The following is a 12,924-nucleotide window of genomic DNA, read 5'->3' as shown; positions in this document are numbered from 1 at the left end:
TTTGAAACCCCCTCCATGGCTCCCTCGTGCCTTCTGACACGGCCCATCTCCCAGCACTGAGGGTCGGCTGGGACTTGGGTGAGCTGAAGTTCTCACCCCTCCTCCTGCCCCGTCCCTGTGCGCCCATCTGCCCAGCCCTTCGGGAATCTTCTTCCCACCTCCGCCCTGACCCTCCCCCGGGCAGCACCGAGCACCCAGCACTGCGGGTTTGTTCAATGTCCTTCTCTACCAGGTAGTGCATTTCCTCGGGGGATGGTCCCTTCTGATTCATCTCAGGCCCCAGGGACGGTCTCAGGGAGGGGCTCTAAGTGAATTCTGAGCTCTCCCACAGGGGCTCCCGCAGGACCATGCTTGGGGTTCCAGCTGCTACTGGGGCTTGAAACCATCCATCCCTAATATACCTAATGGTTCTGATTTCTCCAGACCCTCTGGCCTCCAGCAACTGCAGGGGACTGGAGGGTGTTGGGAGAAGGTGGCCCCTCTCAGATTCAGTGCCAGGGACAGCCATGTCCGTGTCAGACACAGCCAGTGGAACTGTCCCCCCCACCCCTCCCCGACCTCAAGGCAGCTCTGTCCCTGCTGGCCTGAGGAGAGGCCAGTCCAACCACAGACCCAGGGACCTCGTGGGGAGGGAGAAGCAGAAAGAGACGACCATACCTTGGTGCTGCCACGGACAGTTGCCAGGTTAAAGAAACGGAGGAGAGCAAAAAGAAAGAGACAGAGAAGTGAGCGGCTTGCCTCGCTGGAAGGAAGGTGTGGGGCAGGAGGATGGAGGGCACACCTCAGACCTGCCCCTCCCAGCCGCGTGAGACACAGGCGTGTACACACACACACACACACACACACACACACACACACACCACTTCTCCTAGGGGTCTGCTCCCACCCCAACACATGCACATATGTACACATACACATTCTCTTTCGTGGGCCCCGGCCTGTCCTGCCCCAGGCCCTGTCCCTGTCCCTCGGGGACGCTGATCCAAATCCACACACTCCTGCCAAAAGGCAAACACACAGAGCTCCGAGTGTGCAGGCACACTCGCCGGGAAAGGGCGCAAGGCCCAGCTCCGTGTTTGTTTTTCCAGGGCCTGACGTGTGCCGAGCATTCCTCCGGCCCTGCTCCCCTGTGAGCCCTCAGGCAACCCTGGGGCTGTACCAGGCAGGAGTCACTGCCCCGGCTCCGGAGCCTCATTAGTAACAAGGACGCTGGGCCACGGCCCACAGGGCCCCCCAGGTCTTCACTGGGCAGCCCGTCCAGCCTCACACCCACTGTGGGAGAAGCACAGAGGAGGAAAGAGAGGCTGACGCTTTGCCCAAGGTCTCACAGCAAGAGCGTGTCAGTGACATTCGGTGAGGAGGCCTCCCCTGGCCTGGGTGCAGGAGAGATGATCACCCCCAGGGCAGGGGCAGCCAGGACTCAGAGTGCCTGGGGACACGGCAGGCTTTGGTGAGCATTCAGTCAGCGACTCAGAGGAGGGAAAGGAAGGACTCGCAGCTGCCGTGTGGACCACGTGTCAGGCCTGTACTTGCATCGTTTGAGTTGATTTCCCCATGTCTCCCCCATGACGTAGGTGTTGGAGGCAACTGAGGCCCAGAGCAGCTAGGTGACATTCCTTGGAGCTCTGGGCCCAGGTGGAGGGCCAGAGTTAAAACCTGGCTGGCTCTCTCGTCTGTTCTGCCACTTGCCTGCCCATGGGGAGAATCCCACGTTCTCTGGCGCCAGAGGGGAGCTGGGAACATGACCGGGTCCCTTCTGGAAAACAAGGCCCAGCCCACATGGGCTGACCCACTGGCCTCTGGAGGCTGGGAAGGCAACCTAGCTGGGCAGGATCGCCAGGGCTATTCCCATGCAGATGGGCACAAGTGGGGGCTGGGCTTGGTGGTTGTACTCACAGCGGGCTTCCCCAGGACCTTCGGGGAGATGAAGGCCTGACATAACCCTGTGGGCTCATTTTGGGCCTGACCTGACCTAGGCCTCACAGCTCTGTTCACATACCAAGTGGGGGACAGAGGCCTGTTGCTTTGGGGCTGGGTCCAGGAAATGCAGCAAGGAGGGAGGGAAGAAGGGGGCAAGTCAGAGTAGGTGACCCTGAGAGGCCTGGAGGGACATTGCTCAGGCTGGGGGTTGGGTGTGCGGAGGCCCTGGTGCTGTTGGTGCTGTCCTGTGGTCTCTGGGAGACATAACTACGGGGCTTGGGCACAGACTGTGCCCCTCAGGGCCTGGGTAGGGGCCAAGGGCCCCAAAGCCTGGGCTTGTGAGAAAGTAATGAAGGCAGGGGTTGGTGAGACTGCCTCCTCACTTCGTGTCCCCAACACAGCCTGTGACAGTGAAGCCTGAGAGGGGGAAGGGTGGAGAGAAGGGTTGGGTTCAGCTGGGAACAGGGCTCTTCCTTCCTACCCTGTCCCCTGTACTCAGCTCCACCTTTCCAGGGGGCTGATACACCGGCCCCTGGACCTTGCCACGTACCAGCTGTGTGACCGTCAGTGACGTCATCAGAGTCTCAGTTTCTTTGCAAAATGAGGATCATGGCCCTTACCTTATGGGTTGTTACCAACATTAAACTGGGGAAGAGTGTATGGGATACTGGTTGTGAAGGAAACGTATAGAACATCCTGCCGAGGGACTAACCTGCACCCACAGCGTGACTTCTCTATGTTTTCTGCCTCCTCCTCCCCCACCAGCCATCATTTTGGGTCTTGGCTTTCCCAGCTTATTCCAATCCAAGTAAAGGGCTTGGACTAGAGGGCCTCCAGCTCTGACCACTGTTGTTAGTCACCCCTGTGGGCCTGTTTCCTCATCGGTGTATCTGTCTCCTAGACCGGCTGAGCCAGATGGTCACTCAGGTCTCCCAGGCCCCCACCAGCAGAGTTCCCCAAACATTTGTCCAAAGAGCAGAGAGACAGGCAGGGGGCCCAGACAGATGCTCTGGATGCAGACCTGTCTCCTGCTGTACCTGGGGCGGGGTCCTCCCAGGCTGCATGTACCTCCTCTCACGGGCCCTGTTAGACGGGTGTAAGGCCCAGCTCCGAGTCGGCTCCGCCACCTCCCCGCTGAGCAGGCACTGAACCTCCTGGAACCCTGCTTCCCTCATCTTGTCAGAAGGGTCAGCGACCCCTGACGGGCAGGGTCAGGGGGAGACGACGTTTTATAAAGTGCTCTGTTAACCGCTGAGGTCTGGATGCACGCGACAGAATGCTGGGACCGACGCTGTGATAAAGTTGCAGGTTATCATGCCGTTAGGCCCAAACGAGGGAAATGGGGTGGACACACAGGTGTCTGGGGCCCAGGTCTAGAGTCTGAGGCCCTGCTCACCTCAAGCCCTCACCCACCATGCTCAGGGGATAAAGTACAGCCCTGGAGAGGTTCTGGCCTGTCTCCATGGCGGGGGAGCGGGGGTGGGGGGGAGGATGGGAAGAGCAGGGTCTGGGCAGAGGATGCAGGAGGCGGAGCCCGTTCTCTCCATGGGGATATGCCTGGACCCTGGTGCTCAGGCCAGTAGCCGCGGGCTGAAGCAGTGGTTCTCAATTTTCTCTTCGCCAGGCTTTTGGGCAATGTTGAGAGACATTTGTCATGACCGGGAGATGGACAATTGCTCCTATCTATCGGATAAACATCCTATAATAACAGGCCTTCCCTCTCCCTGCATACTGTCGTCCCACCCAGAAGGTCCAGGGCTCAGGACTAAGGCACGTTTCTGCGTGGGCCCTGGCTGCTTGCCTGCATCACACAAGTGAGGGAGTGTGCACACCTCCCACCCCTTCCCCCTCGGCCTCTGCCCTTGGGCCTACCGTGTCAAGGTGGGTGCGCTGGTGCTTGGCACGGTCGCTGGAGTTGCTGAAGGCCTTCTGACAGCCTGGGTGCTGGCACAGGTATGGCTTCTCGCCCGTGTGGCTCCGCAGGTGGATCTTGAGGTTCTCCAGCCGCGAGAAGGCCTTGCTGCAGCCTTCAAACTGCGGGAGAGGCTGGTGAGGGGTGCTCTGCAGCCCCCGGAGGACCCACTACTCAGCCTGGAAACGGCCCCAGCATCCTCTGCCCCCCAGTCCTGCCCAGGCCTCCAGGTGCCCCACTTCAGCTCTCCATGAAGTGATCGGGACCCAGACTCTCTCTGGGAAACCCTGGAGGGTGCTGAAAAAAATATTCCCCTGACTTAGAAGTGGCCCCTGGGGCTAGAGAAGAAAGTGGCCTTTCCATCTCTGGATCTGGAAAGATCCCCAATGGCATGTGGAAATGATGTGCTGCCCTGAAGGGACAGGAGAGCAGGTGGAAATGGCCCTATATTTGGAACCTGAGGCCTGGATGTGAGTGAGGCTTTGGGCAGTGCCCTTGACCTCTTATTTCTTCGCCTACAAACTTAAGACTGTGTGACCACCACTCAGGGCCGATAGGAGGACTCCAGGTGGGGGGATGCTGACCGTCAAGGGGCTCTGTCCATCTGGAGCACGCATCAGTGCCAGATTGCTGTCAGAATAACCACCAATTTGTAAAACTCAGCGTCTTCGATGTATCATCTGGCCGTCTGTCCAGGGCCCACCGTGTGCCAGGCCCCGTGCCGGGCGGTGGGCAGGCAGCAGGTGCGGCACAGACATGGCCACGCCCCTCGTCGGGGAGGGATGGACGGAGCACCCGACGCAGCACCTCCTCCTGCGGCCCAGGCTGCCCCGTCCCCGTCCCACAGCCCCTGCCGAGTACCCTACCGTCTGCTCTCCCCAGAACCCTCGGGCTTCTCACTCCTCCTGCACTCCCCCCTACACGACCACCTGAGGAGTCTCTGACGTAGAAATGGGCCCCTGGGGCTCTGCCTGAAGTGCCGCCCCTCCCGACTCCCGCTCACACCCTTGCAGCAGCACGAGCCCACCAGGCCCCTGCAAGCCCCTGCTCTGTCAGTCGCTCAGCCAGGGACATCCTCTCTCTTATAACCATCCATCCAATCTGCCCTCAGCCTTCAAAGTCCAGCTCGAATGCTGCCCCGTGGCACATTTCCGGGCCCCTCGTGTGGCCGGCCGCTCCTCTCTGCTTCTCCTCACTGTCCGGCGGGTCCTGTGGGGCACACCATGGGCTGGGAGGAGGACCCCGCACAGACCCGACCCTGCTCTGTCCATGCAGATGTGGGGCACAGTGTTCACCACACCACAGCCCCGAAGTGTGCGGCCTCCAAGTTCCCGCCTCAGAGATAGAGGCTTCGTGTGGTGATCACAGGGCAGTGACACGGCAAAGACAGGACGCAGGCCACCTCTGACGCCGAAGCCCAGGTGGTTCTGCTCTGCCCGCTGCCTTCCCAGGGCAGGTGGGCAGGGGGAGGTGACCCTTGGGGAGGAAGAGACCAGAGGAACCAGCTCCTGTGCCCAAGCCATGAGTTTCATCCCCCAGCTTAGGACAGACCTGAGGACAGGGACTCGGGGACAATGACTGGTCTGGGGTGAGCTCCCTCCACATCTCTCCCTTGAAGGCCCGGCCACAACTGCAGGCCATGCTCTGCTGGGGCTGATCCAAAGCAGGCAGCCTGCAGCTGGGTTTTAGAGACTGTCCCGCCTCTGCTCCCAGACGAGGTGCCTTTTCCATGCATCAAAACCAGGAGGAAATCCTGTTTGGGGAGTACCTAGATGAACGCTGCCTTTCCCTCCTTCACTCATTTTGCAGATGTCTACTCATCTGCTCGTGGTGTTCAAGCACGGCCTCCTACGAGAAGCCTTCCCAGCCTCCGCGGCCCCTCCCTGGTCACACCCTGAGCCTGTGGGTTAGAAGATTTGTTGCTGCACACCTACTGCCTTCTGGCCAGGCCTCTAGGCTGAGGGTCTGGGAGCTCCTTGAGGGCAGGGCTGGCTTCTCATTCATGGGACAAAGGCTGGCTTAGAGACCTGATCCAACGGGGGTGAGAACAGAAATTCCCAGGCCTGGGGGTGCATATGCCCTTGTGAGTGCACCCTCTTCCCTGCAGCGTTCATCTAAGTACGGGCCAATACCTGTGCCCTAGGTCTGTGCCATGCCCATGTCCTACCCCTATGCCCCCAGAACCTCCCAGAGCAGAGTCATAGGCTAGGGTGCAACAAGCAGCGGTTGAGGGTGCCCTGATGGGATGCCCATCCCCCACGGTAGAACCAGAGGTAGCGGCAGGTGGAGAAGGGGTGCTGCCCGATTAGGACTGCTCTGGGGTGAAGACGTTGCAGGGACCACTGCCGAGCAACACCCCCAGCAGGCCAGCACCCGGACACACCAGGGACCTTGAGGGTGTGGGCCCTGCTCACGGCTGCTGCCAAGGTTCACCAGGTCCTCCCCATCCACCCACCGCACAGACGGCCAACAGAGGCAGAGCCAGGAGGATGGCACGCTCCTCTGGGCCTGTGCTGTCCCCGGGGTCACCCCACTCGAGACTCTCTAGGGCTCATCATGCCTTCCGACATCCAGCCAACCCCCCTAGCATTCGAGGCCTTCAGGGGTCTGGCGTGGCACGACCTGGGGTTAAGGGCCCGGACTCGGAGAGCAGACAGCCCTGTGACCTTGGCAAGCCAGTGCCCCTCTCCGCGCCTCAGTTTCTTTCTCTGTAACATGAAGACAGAAAGCAGCTCAGGGAGTTGGTGTGATGTGAGGGCGAGGTGCACATCTGCACGGCACACAGGACACATTCTGTCACTGTTACTGCTGTCATCATGCTGGTGAGTGATTCCTATCTCGCCCTCAGAAAAGACACCGGTGTAGGTCAGGTTTTTACTGTCCCCAGCAGTAAAGACCAGAGGGCCCTGGTTGACAGGCTTGCCACTGGTCTGGCTCTAAAACCCTTTCCAATGTCAACCCCACGGGGCACCACGTGGGCGCCAGAAATAGCCTCTGATGAAAATGAGGCAGTCTCTTGGGGTGGGAATGGCCTGATGGGGCCCCACGCATTGGCTATGTGGGGGCTGGGAGGGCAGCACGGAGTGGTGCCCCTCACTGTTGTGTTGTGGGGTTAGATATGCTGCCAGAGTGGAGACATAGGTGTTGCAGCAGAAATAAAGCCAACAGGCACATCCCTGGCTTTGGGCCTTGGTTTCCCTGAGGGGGCTGGAGGATGGGCCCTAAGGCAATGCCACCGTGACCCAAAGGTGTACTGATGCTTCCCTGGGGTCTGCACCCCAGGGGGGGTACGCACACAGGCCTTCCTGACACTCCCCTGCCCCCAACACTCCAGTCCCTTGAGGCTCTAGGGCAGATTTTGCCCTGGACAGACCCCCCTCCTCCCTGCTGTCAATGTTCAGGGGTATAACCTCGCATGGCAGACCTCCCGGGATGTCCCCCCACCCTGTTGCAAGGCGGGGCAAAGGGGGAATTGCTGCTACTGGTCCCGAAGGGCTAAGCCACAGTCAGAACTGCCACTGCTTATAGAAAGAACTGCCTCCTCAATTTTCAACACAAGGCAGCAGGGCCAGACAAACCCCACAATTCTGAAAGGCATCCACGTGCCCCATCCACCTACCCCTGACCTTATCACACACCCTCGTCACTGCTGCCGGCACCCCATCACTTGTCCTGCCTCTGCCACCCTTCTACCTCCTCACTTCTGGGATTCATGCCCGTCCTCTCTGTGCACACTGATTCATATCCTGCCTCACTCAGCTGCCCCTGTGTGCCTGGCAGCGTGCTGGGAGCTGGGACTTCAGGGCCAAAAAGACCACAAAAGAACCATAAGTCCAAACAAAAGAGAATGTATTCAGCCCCCAGAAGGGGCTGATCTCAGGTGGCGTCCAGCTGGGGAAGGCGGGGGGGCTCACTAAAGCCCTCTCGCTCCGAGTCAGGACTTGATGCCTAGGCAGGGTTTGGACAAACAGGGTGGGAAGCCCAGGGAGACTGGGGAGGGGTGGTGAATGTTCTGGAGACAGCCAAGGATTTGCTAAGCCAGAATGAAGGGAAGCAGGGAAGGAGAGGTGGAAGTAGAAATGGGAATTTGGTGGGGGGGGGGGGGGTCCCTTCATTCCAATCCATGGAGTAGCGATTCATTCTGGAGCAGGTGAGTTTGGGGATTTTTTTCCCCAGAAAACACCACAGAAACAGCCCTTTGTACCCGTTGATGTGGCCAAGCAAATGGGGTGGCACGAGGCTATTCACTTGGGGGACCTGGACTACTTCTGCTGGCTAGACTCCCCAGCCCTTGATCTCCCACCTTCCACCTGGATGCCTGAGCCAGAAACCCATTCCCTCCCCGCTCCCCCGGCCCCTGTATCCAACCAGCCACAAAGCCAGGGAAATGCCACTTCTTAAACATCTGTCCCGTGCACTCTCTTCTGTTCTCTGCTGCCCTGCTGCCCTGGCCCACACCCCCGGCATTGATCCCCCCCGGGACGGCAGTAGCTGCTGTCTGGTCTCCTGCCCCTCCTCTCCCACGAGATCTGGTATCTAGAATGAAGACGTAAGCCCAAGCCTACAGGTCTGAGTCCCTCCCTGCTTAAATCCTGCACAGTATCCTAGTGCCCGGCAAGTACCGATCTTCATTATGGCATCCTGGCGGCTGTGCTCCAGCCCCTGGTGGTGGCTTGGAGGTGCCTGCCCCCTCCGACCCCCACCTCCACACTGCTGTGTCTCAGCATCAGAGTGGCCTGGATGCAAATCCACCCTTCCCACTGGAGTCAGACCTTGGGCGAGTTCATTTGTTGGAGTTCCACCAAAAATGGGGGCATCACGTGGGCACACCTGGGCACACAGCAGGTGGGTGCTGTCTGTAGACCCAGGGTGCATGCAGCATTCTGTCTCATTTGGGGTAAATCTGAAACACACGAGCTCAAATAACAAAACACACAACTTTGTTTCTGTGCCAGAAACAAAGGCTCACATGCCATGGGCAACAGAGAGGGCAGCGACTGGGGACGGGGGGCGGGGGGGGGACACAAAGAGAGGAGAAGAAACAGTAGGGGCATCTGTCTAGAAAAAAAATGTAAGCATGGATGTTAGATATTTCTTATTTACTTTAAAATGCATGAACATTGGGTGCCTGGGTGGCTCAGATGGTTAAGCATCTGCCTTCGGCTCAGGTCATGATCCCAGGGTCCTGGGATCGAGTCCCGCATCGGGCTCCCTGCTCCTTGGGAGCCTGCTTCTCCCTCTGCCTCTCTCTCTCTCTCTCTCTCATGAATAAATAAATAAAATCTTAAAAAAATAAAATAAAATGCATGAACATTAAAATATATCCTAAGACAACCCTGGAGTGCATTCAGAATGTAAGTGGCAGGGTGACGCCCTCTCAGACACCTACCAAGGGCAGGCTGCTGTGTGCGTCTCATGTGGTGTGTCACTAATCACGACAACATGCTCTGCTGATAGCCCCATTCTGCAGAGGAGGAGCCTGAGGCACAGCAAGGGGACACCCCTGGCTCCAGGTCACATAGCTAGTGACTGGCAGAGCTGGGATCTGATCTCGAGCCTGGCTGCTGTGCCCATCTGTCTCTCTGTGTCCCTAACCACTCTGGCCACTGCCTCAGGACCCCGATGGAAAGCACCAAAAACGGGGATGCCCTCAGCAGCTATTCCAATAATTTCCAACTGGGCCCACATCCTGGGTTCCATTTCTAGGCAAAGTCCAGTCCCAGCCCAGGATGTAGAGCTGAGGCTGGGAGAGGAGGATGCCCTTCCTCCTGGCCCCTCCAAGAGAGGAGATGCCACCACACAAAAAGGAAAAACAAGGCGGCGCAGCAGAGAAGAAAGAGCTGCGGCTGATGCTCAGAGTGCAGTCTTGAAAGGCCCAGTTTCCACATGTGGGGCGTGTTACAAAAGAAAATTAAAATAACGGGGGAAAATATCCCGGGAACCGTGAAGCCCCAGACCATCTGGAGTTTTACAGTAACAGGCAGGGGAAAATCAGAATTAATTGAAAAAAGTCCACTGCAATCCATTACGGCTGTGTGCTGCTCACAGAACCAAGGGCAGGAGATGAAAGACCAAGGGGAGCCATCCCAGGAGCTGGGGAGGGCCCACCATTTCCCTCTGCAGGCCGAGCCCAAGGACCCTTCAGGTTCTGGCTGGGGGAGGGGGAGGGCACAGGGTCAGCTGTCAGAATCCAGCAGGGCTGGGCTCAGCAGTCTGCCCTCTCTGAGCCTTGCCTTCGTCTGCAGAGTGGCTAAGCGAGACCATTGAGGGAAGCAAGCGGCCAGACATACCACTGGTGCTGAGCAGGACTGTTCTCTCCCTCGGGCCCCTGGAGAAAGAGCAAGAATGCTGTTTCACATGTGAGGTGTGGGGCAATGTGCTGTAAGCCACAGACCATGAGATCGTGCAGACAGGTCTGTGCCGGCTTCCGCCACCGACGGTCACAAATTTGGGCAAATCACGTGCCCTCATGGCCCTCATTTTTTCTCCTCTCCAAAATGGGGCCACTGCTAACGATGGCAAGAAGTAAATAAAAGGATAAGCCCAGTGGAGGAACTGGCACACAGTGGGTGCCTCATAAATGTCAAGTTTCCTCCCTGTGGCGGTTGTGGCCCAAAGAGCAGAGAGGGCCCAGTTTCTCATGCTCTGGCTAAGACTCTGGATACAAAGGGCAAGGAGGGGGTTTGGGGAAACAGGGCATGGGTGGGGGCAGGGGAGGAAATGCCTCTAGTTTTGGCATTTGCCAGTGACTTGCTTCTAAACAAACACATTTCTGGTTTAAGGGTAAAATATATTGGGTTACAACAGTCTGGCAGGCCATTCGGGGATCAACTTCTCATTTTTGTGCAAACTTTTAACTTACTTTATAACAATGATTTGGACGTATGGTGCCAGATCCTTCTCCAAGATGTCAAATAATTCTGTGTTTGGCCAGCTCGAAAGGCCAGCCAGCCGGGAGCTGAGGTCCGGCCCCCCTGCCCCGTACCCTGGCAGGGGGACTCTGACCCTGAGGTTACCGAACTCTGAGCCCCTATGGGGTTTCCATGGGAGTCTCCTCAGAGTCTGTTTCGCCAGTCCTCAGGGGGTCCAGGCAAGAAGGGAAGGGACAGACACGGAGAGAGTCCTGGGAGGTGAGGCCGGAGGGTAGCAGCCTGGACCCGGCTCTGGGAGCCCACGAGGGTCCGGTCCCGCTTCGGGCCTGCGATGCTGTCTGCATCAATGAAGGAGCGGGCAGATGTGTGCAGGAGGGAGACCATGACAGAACAGCCGCTCTCACATTTACCCTGTACCCGGGGCTGGGCCAAACTCTTTCTAAACATGGTCTCCTTTGTCCCATTAGGACAGTATACCAACCCCTTCCTCACGACACAGGCAGGAAGCAAGGCCCAGGGAGTCTAGGTGTCAGATTCCCAGAGCTCCTGAGGGATGGCGCTTGGGTTTGCCTCCAGTGCCCGTACTCCGTGCCTCGGGCCACACTAGTGTCTTGGGTAGCCATGAGCAAGATCCCAGGCCAGGGTGGGGGTCTCTTCACACCCGCTCAGCACCTGCTGAGCACCTGCTCAGTTTTCTGTGGCTTCATAACCATCCAGAGAGGCTGGTGGGGGGGGGGTGTGGCGGGGAGGCGCGGCAAAGTGCAGAAGGCAAAGGGGGAATGGGCCAGAGGGACCACAGCCCTCCCTTCCCCCCACCCCCCAGAGCCAGTCAGGTTGTACCTGCCCTTGGGAGATTTCCAAGGCTGGATGAGGGCAGCAGACCCCTTGTCCCTTCCTCACCCAGACTGCACTGAAGACTCCTGGCTGGGATCTCTCCAGCAGAAAGTCACTGGGCAAGAAGCAGGTTCTTATTCCCAGCGAGCAAGGGCCAAAGGAGCTAGGCCACCCCTCCAGGGGTGTGTGGAGCCCCCAAATGAAGAGGAGCAAAGGGGCACAGAATCTGTTCACCGAGTACACAGGTGGGCCCCGGGGGGAGCTCCTGGTGCTGAGCGGAGGCTAGACATCCCCGGGGTGCAAAGAGCAGCTCTGCTAGGGGCCAGGGCCCGGCAGTGAGTGGACGGCACGGGATGGCTGCCACATACACGCACCGAGCCCCCAGCCGCAGACCCAGAGACGCAGACACACACACACACACACACACACACACACACACACACTGCCTGACACCTCCCCTCCCAACCAAGCCCTGCGTCAAAGACACAGAAGCACAGGACAACAACACACAGCACCAATTTAAACACATGCTCACACCAACAGGACTCAAGTCACAGAGACAGAAACCAGCACGTACACGCTCACACTTATATGCAAGGACCCCCGAGCCCCAGACCCCGCCACAGGCTCAAACACACAAACTCCCCGGCCCCAGACACACTGACCAACAGCCCCACACACAGCACAGTGCACGCAGATAGCCCCACGCACGGCCTCGTAACCGTGTGTGTGTGCACGGGGAGAAGACCCTCACCCAGGACAGTATCCAGAAATGGACTGCAACAGGTCAGTGGATAGGGACGTGCCCTCACACCATCGCAACACCCGACCAGCCAGACTCGGGGACAGTCACACGCCCACACACCTCTCTCCACAGCTCTAGGCAGCCCTCAGGGGCCCACGGTACCCCTGACTTTGCCACGGCCGTGGGATGGGCCTGGCTTTGGGGAGGGCACACATGGCCTTAGAGAACCCAAAGGCAAGGCCAAGGACAGCCTCTGGCCGCGCTGACCTCTACTCCAGTGCTCCCTCCTCCTCCCCGGCTCAGCCACAAGCCACACCTGACACCTGCCAGCCTCCAGGCCTGTGTCTACGTCCTCCATTTGCCTCTCTAGTCCTCGCTGTCTTCTAAGGCTTGGCTCAGGCCTCGTGTCCGCTCCTCTCCCCAGGCCTTCCTCATCCTCCTGGGTTCTGCTCTCCTCCGTGTGCCAGGGACCGAGGGCTGCCCGGCCGCCATCATGGTGCCAACACCAGGACTGCCCCCCTCTGACCACTCACCCTTGGTGCAGACACCGCACACGCCCTGGAACCGTGCTGGCTGCCCAGCTGGGGCTCCAGGAACTCGCCCCCGGGGGGCGGGGCGGAGGGGCAGGCAGGCAGAGGCAG

The 12,924-nt window shown here is 58.9% G+C and overlaps 1 protein-coding gene across 4 annotated transcripts in view; it reads right to left on the bottom strand.

Moving 5' to 3' along the window:
• The window catches only part of GLIS1 (GLIS family zinc finger 1), a 233,049-nt gene that overhangs the window by 17,898 nt on the left and 202,227 nt on the right, over nucleotides 1-12,924 (bottom strand). For all 4 annotated transcript variants that reach the window (XM_073896726.1, XM_073896725.1, XM_025871883.2 and 1 more), the window contains exon 5: nucleotides 3,793-3,954. In XM_073896726.1, the coding sequence (XP_073752827.1) occupies nucleotides 3,793-3,954 (162 nt within the window). The remainder of the gene's footprint in view (nucleotides 1-3,792; nucleotides 3,955-12,924) is intronic.

Source organism: Callorhinus ursinus, unplaced genomic scaffold, assembly GCF_003265705.2.
Source record: "Callorhinus ursinus isolate GAN/ISIS: 27379988/994484 unplaced genomic scaffold, GSC_fseal_2.0 scaffold9, whole genome shotgun sequence".
Classification (NCBI taxonomy): domain Eukaryota; kingdom Metazoa; phylum Chordata; class Mammalia; order Carnivora; family Otariidae; genus Callorhinus; species Callorhinus ursinus.
Note: the sequence above shows the minus strand (reverse complement) of the source record. Positions and strands in the feature narration are given on the sequence as shown.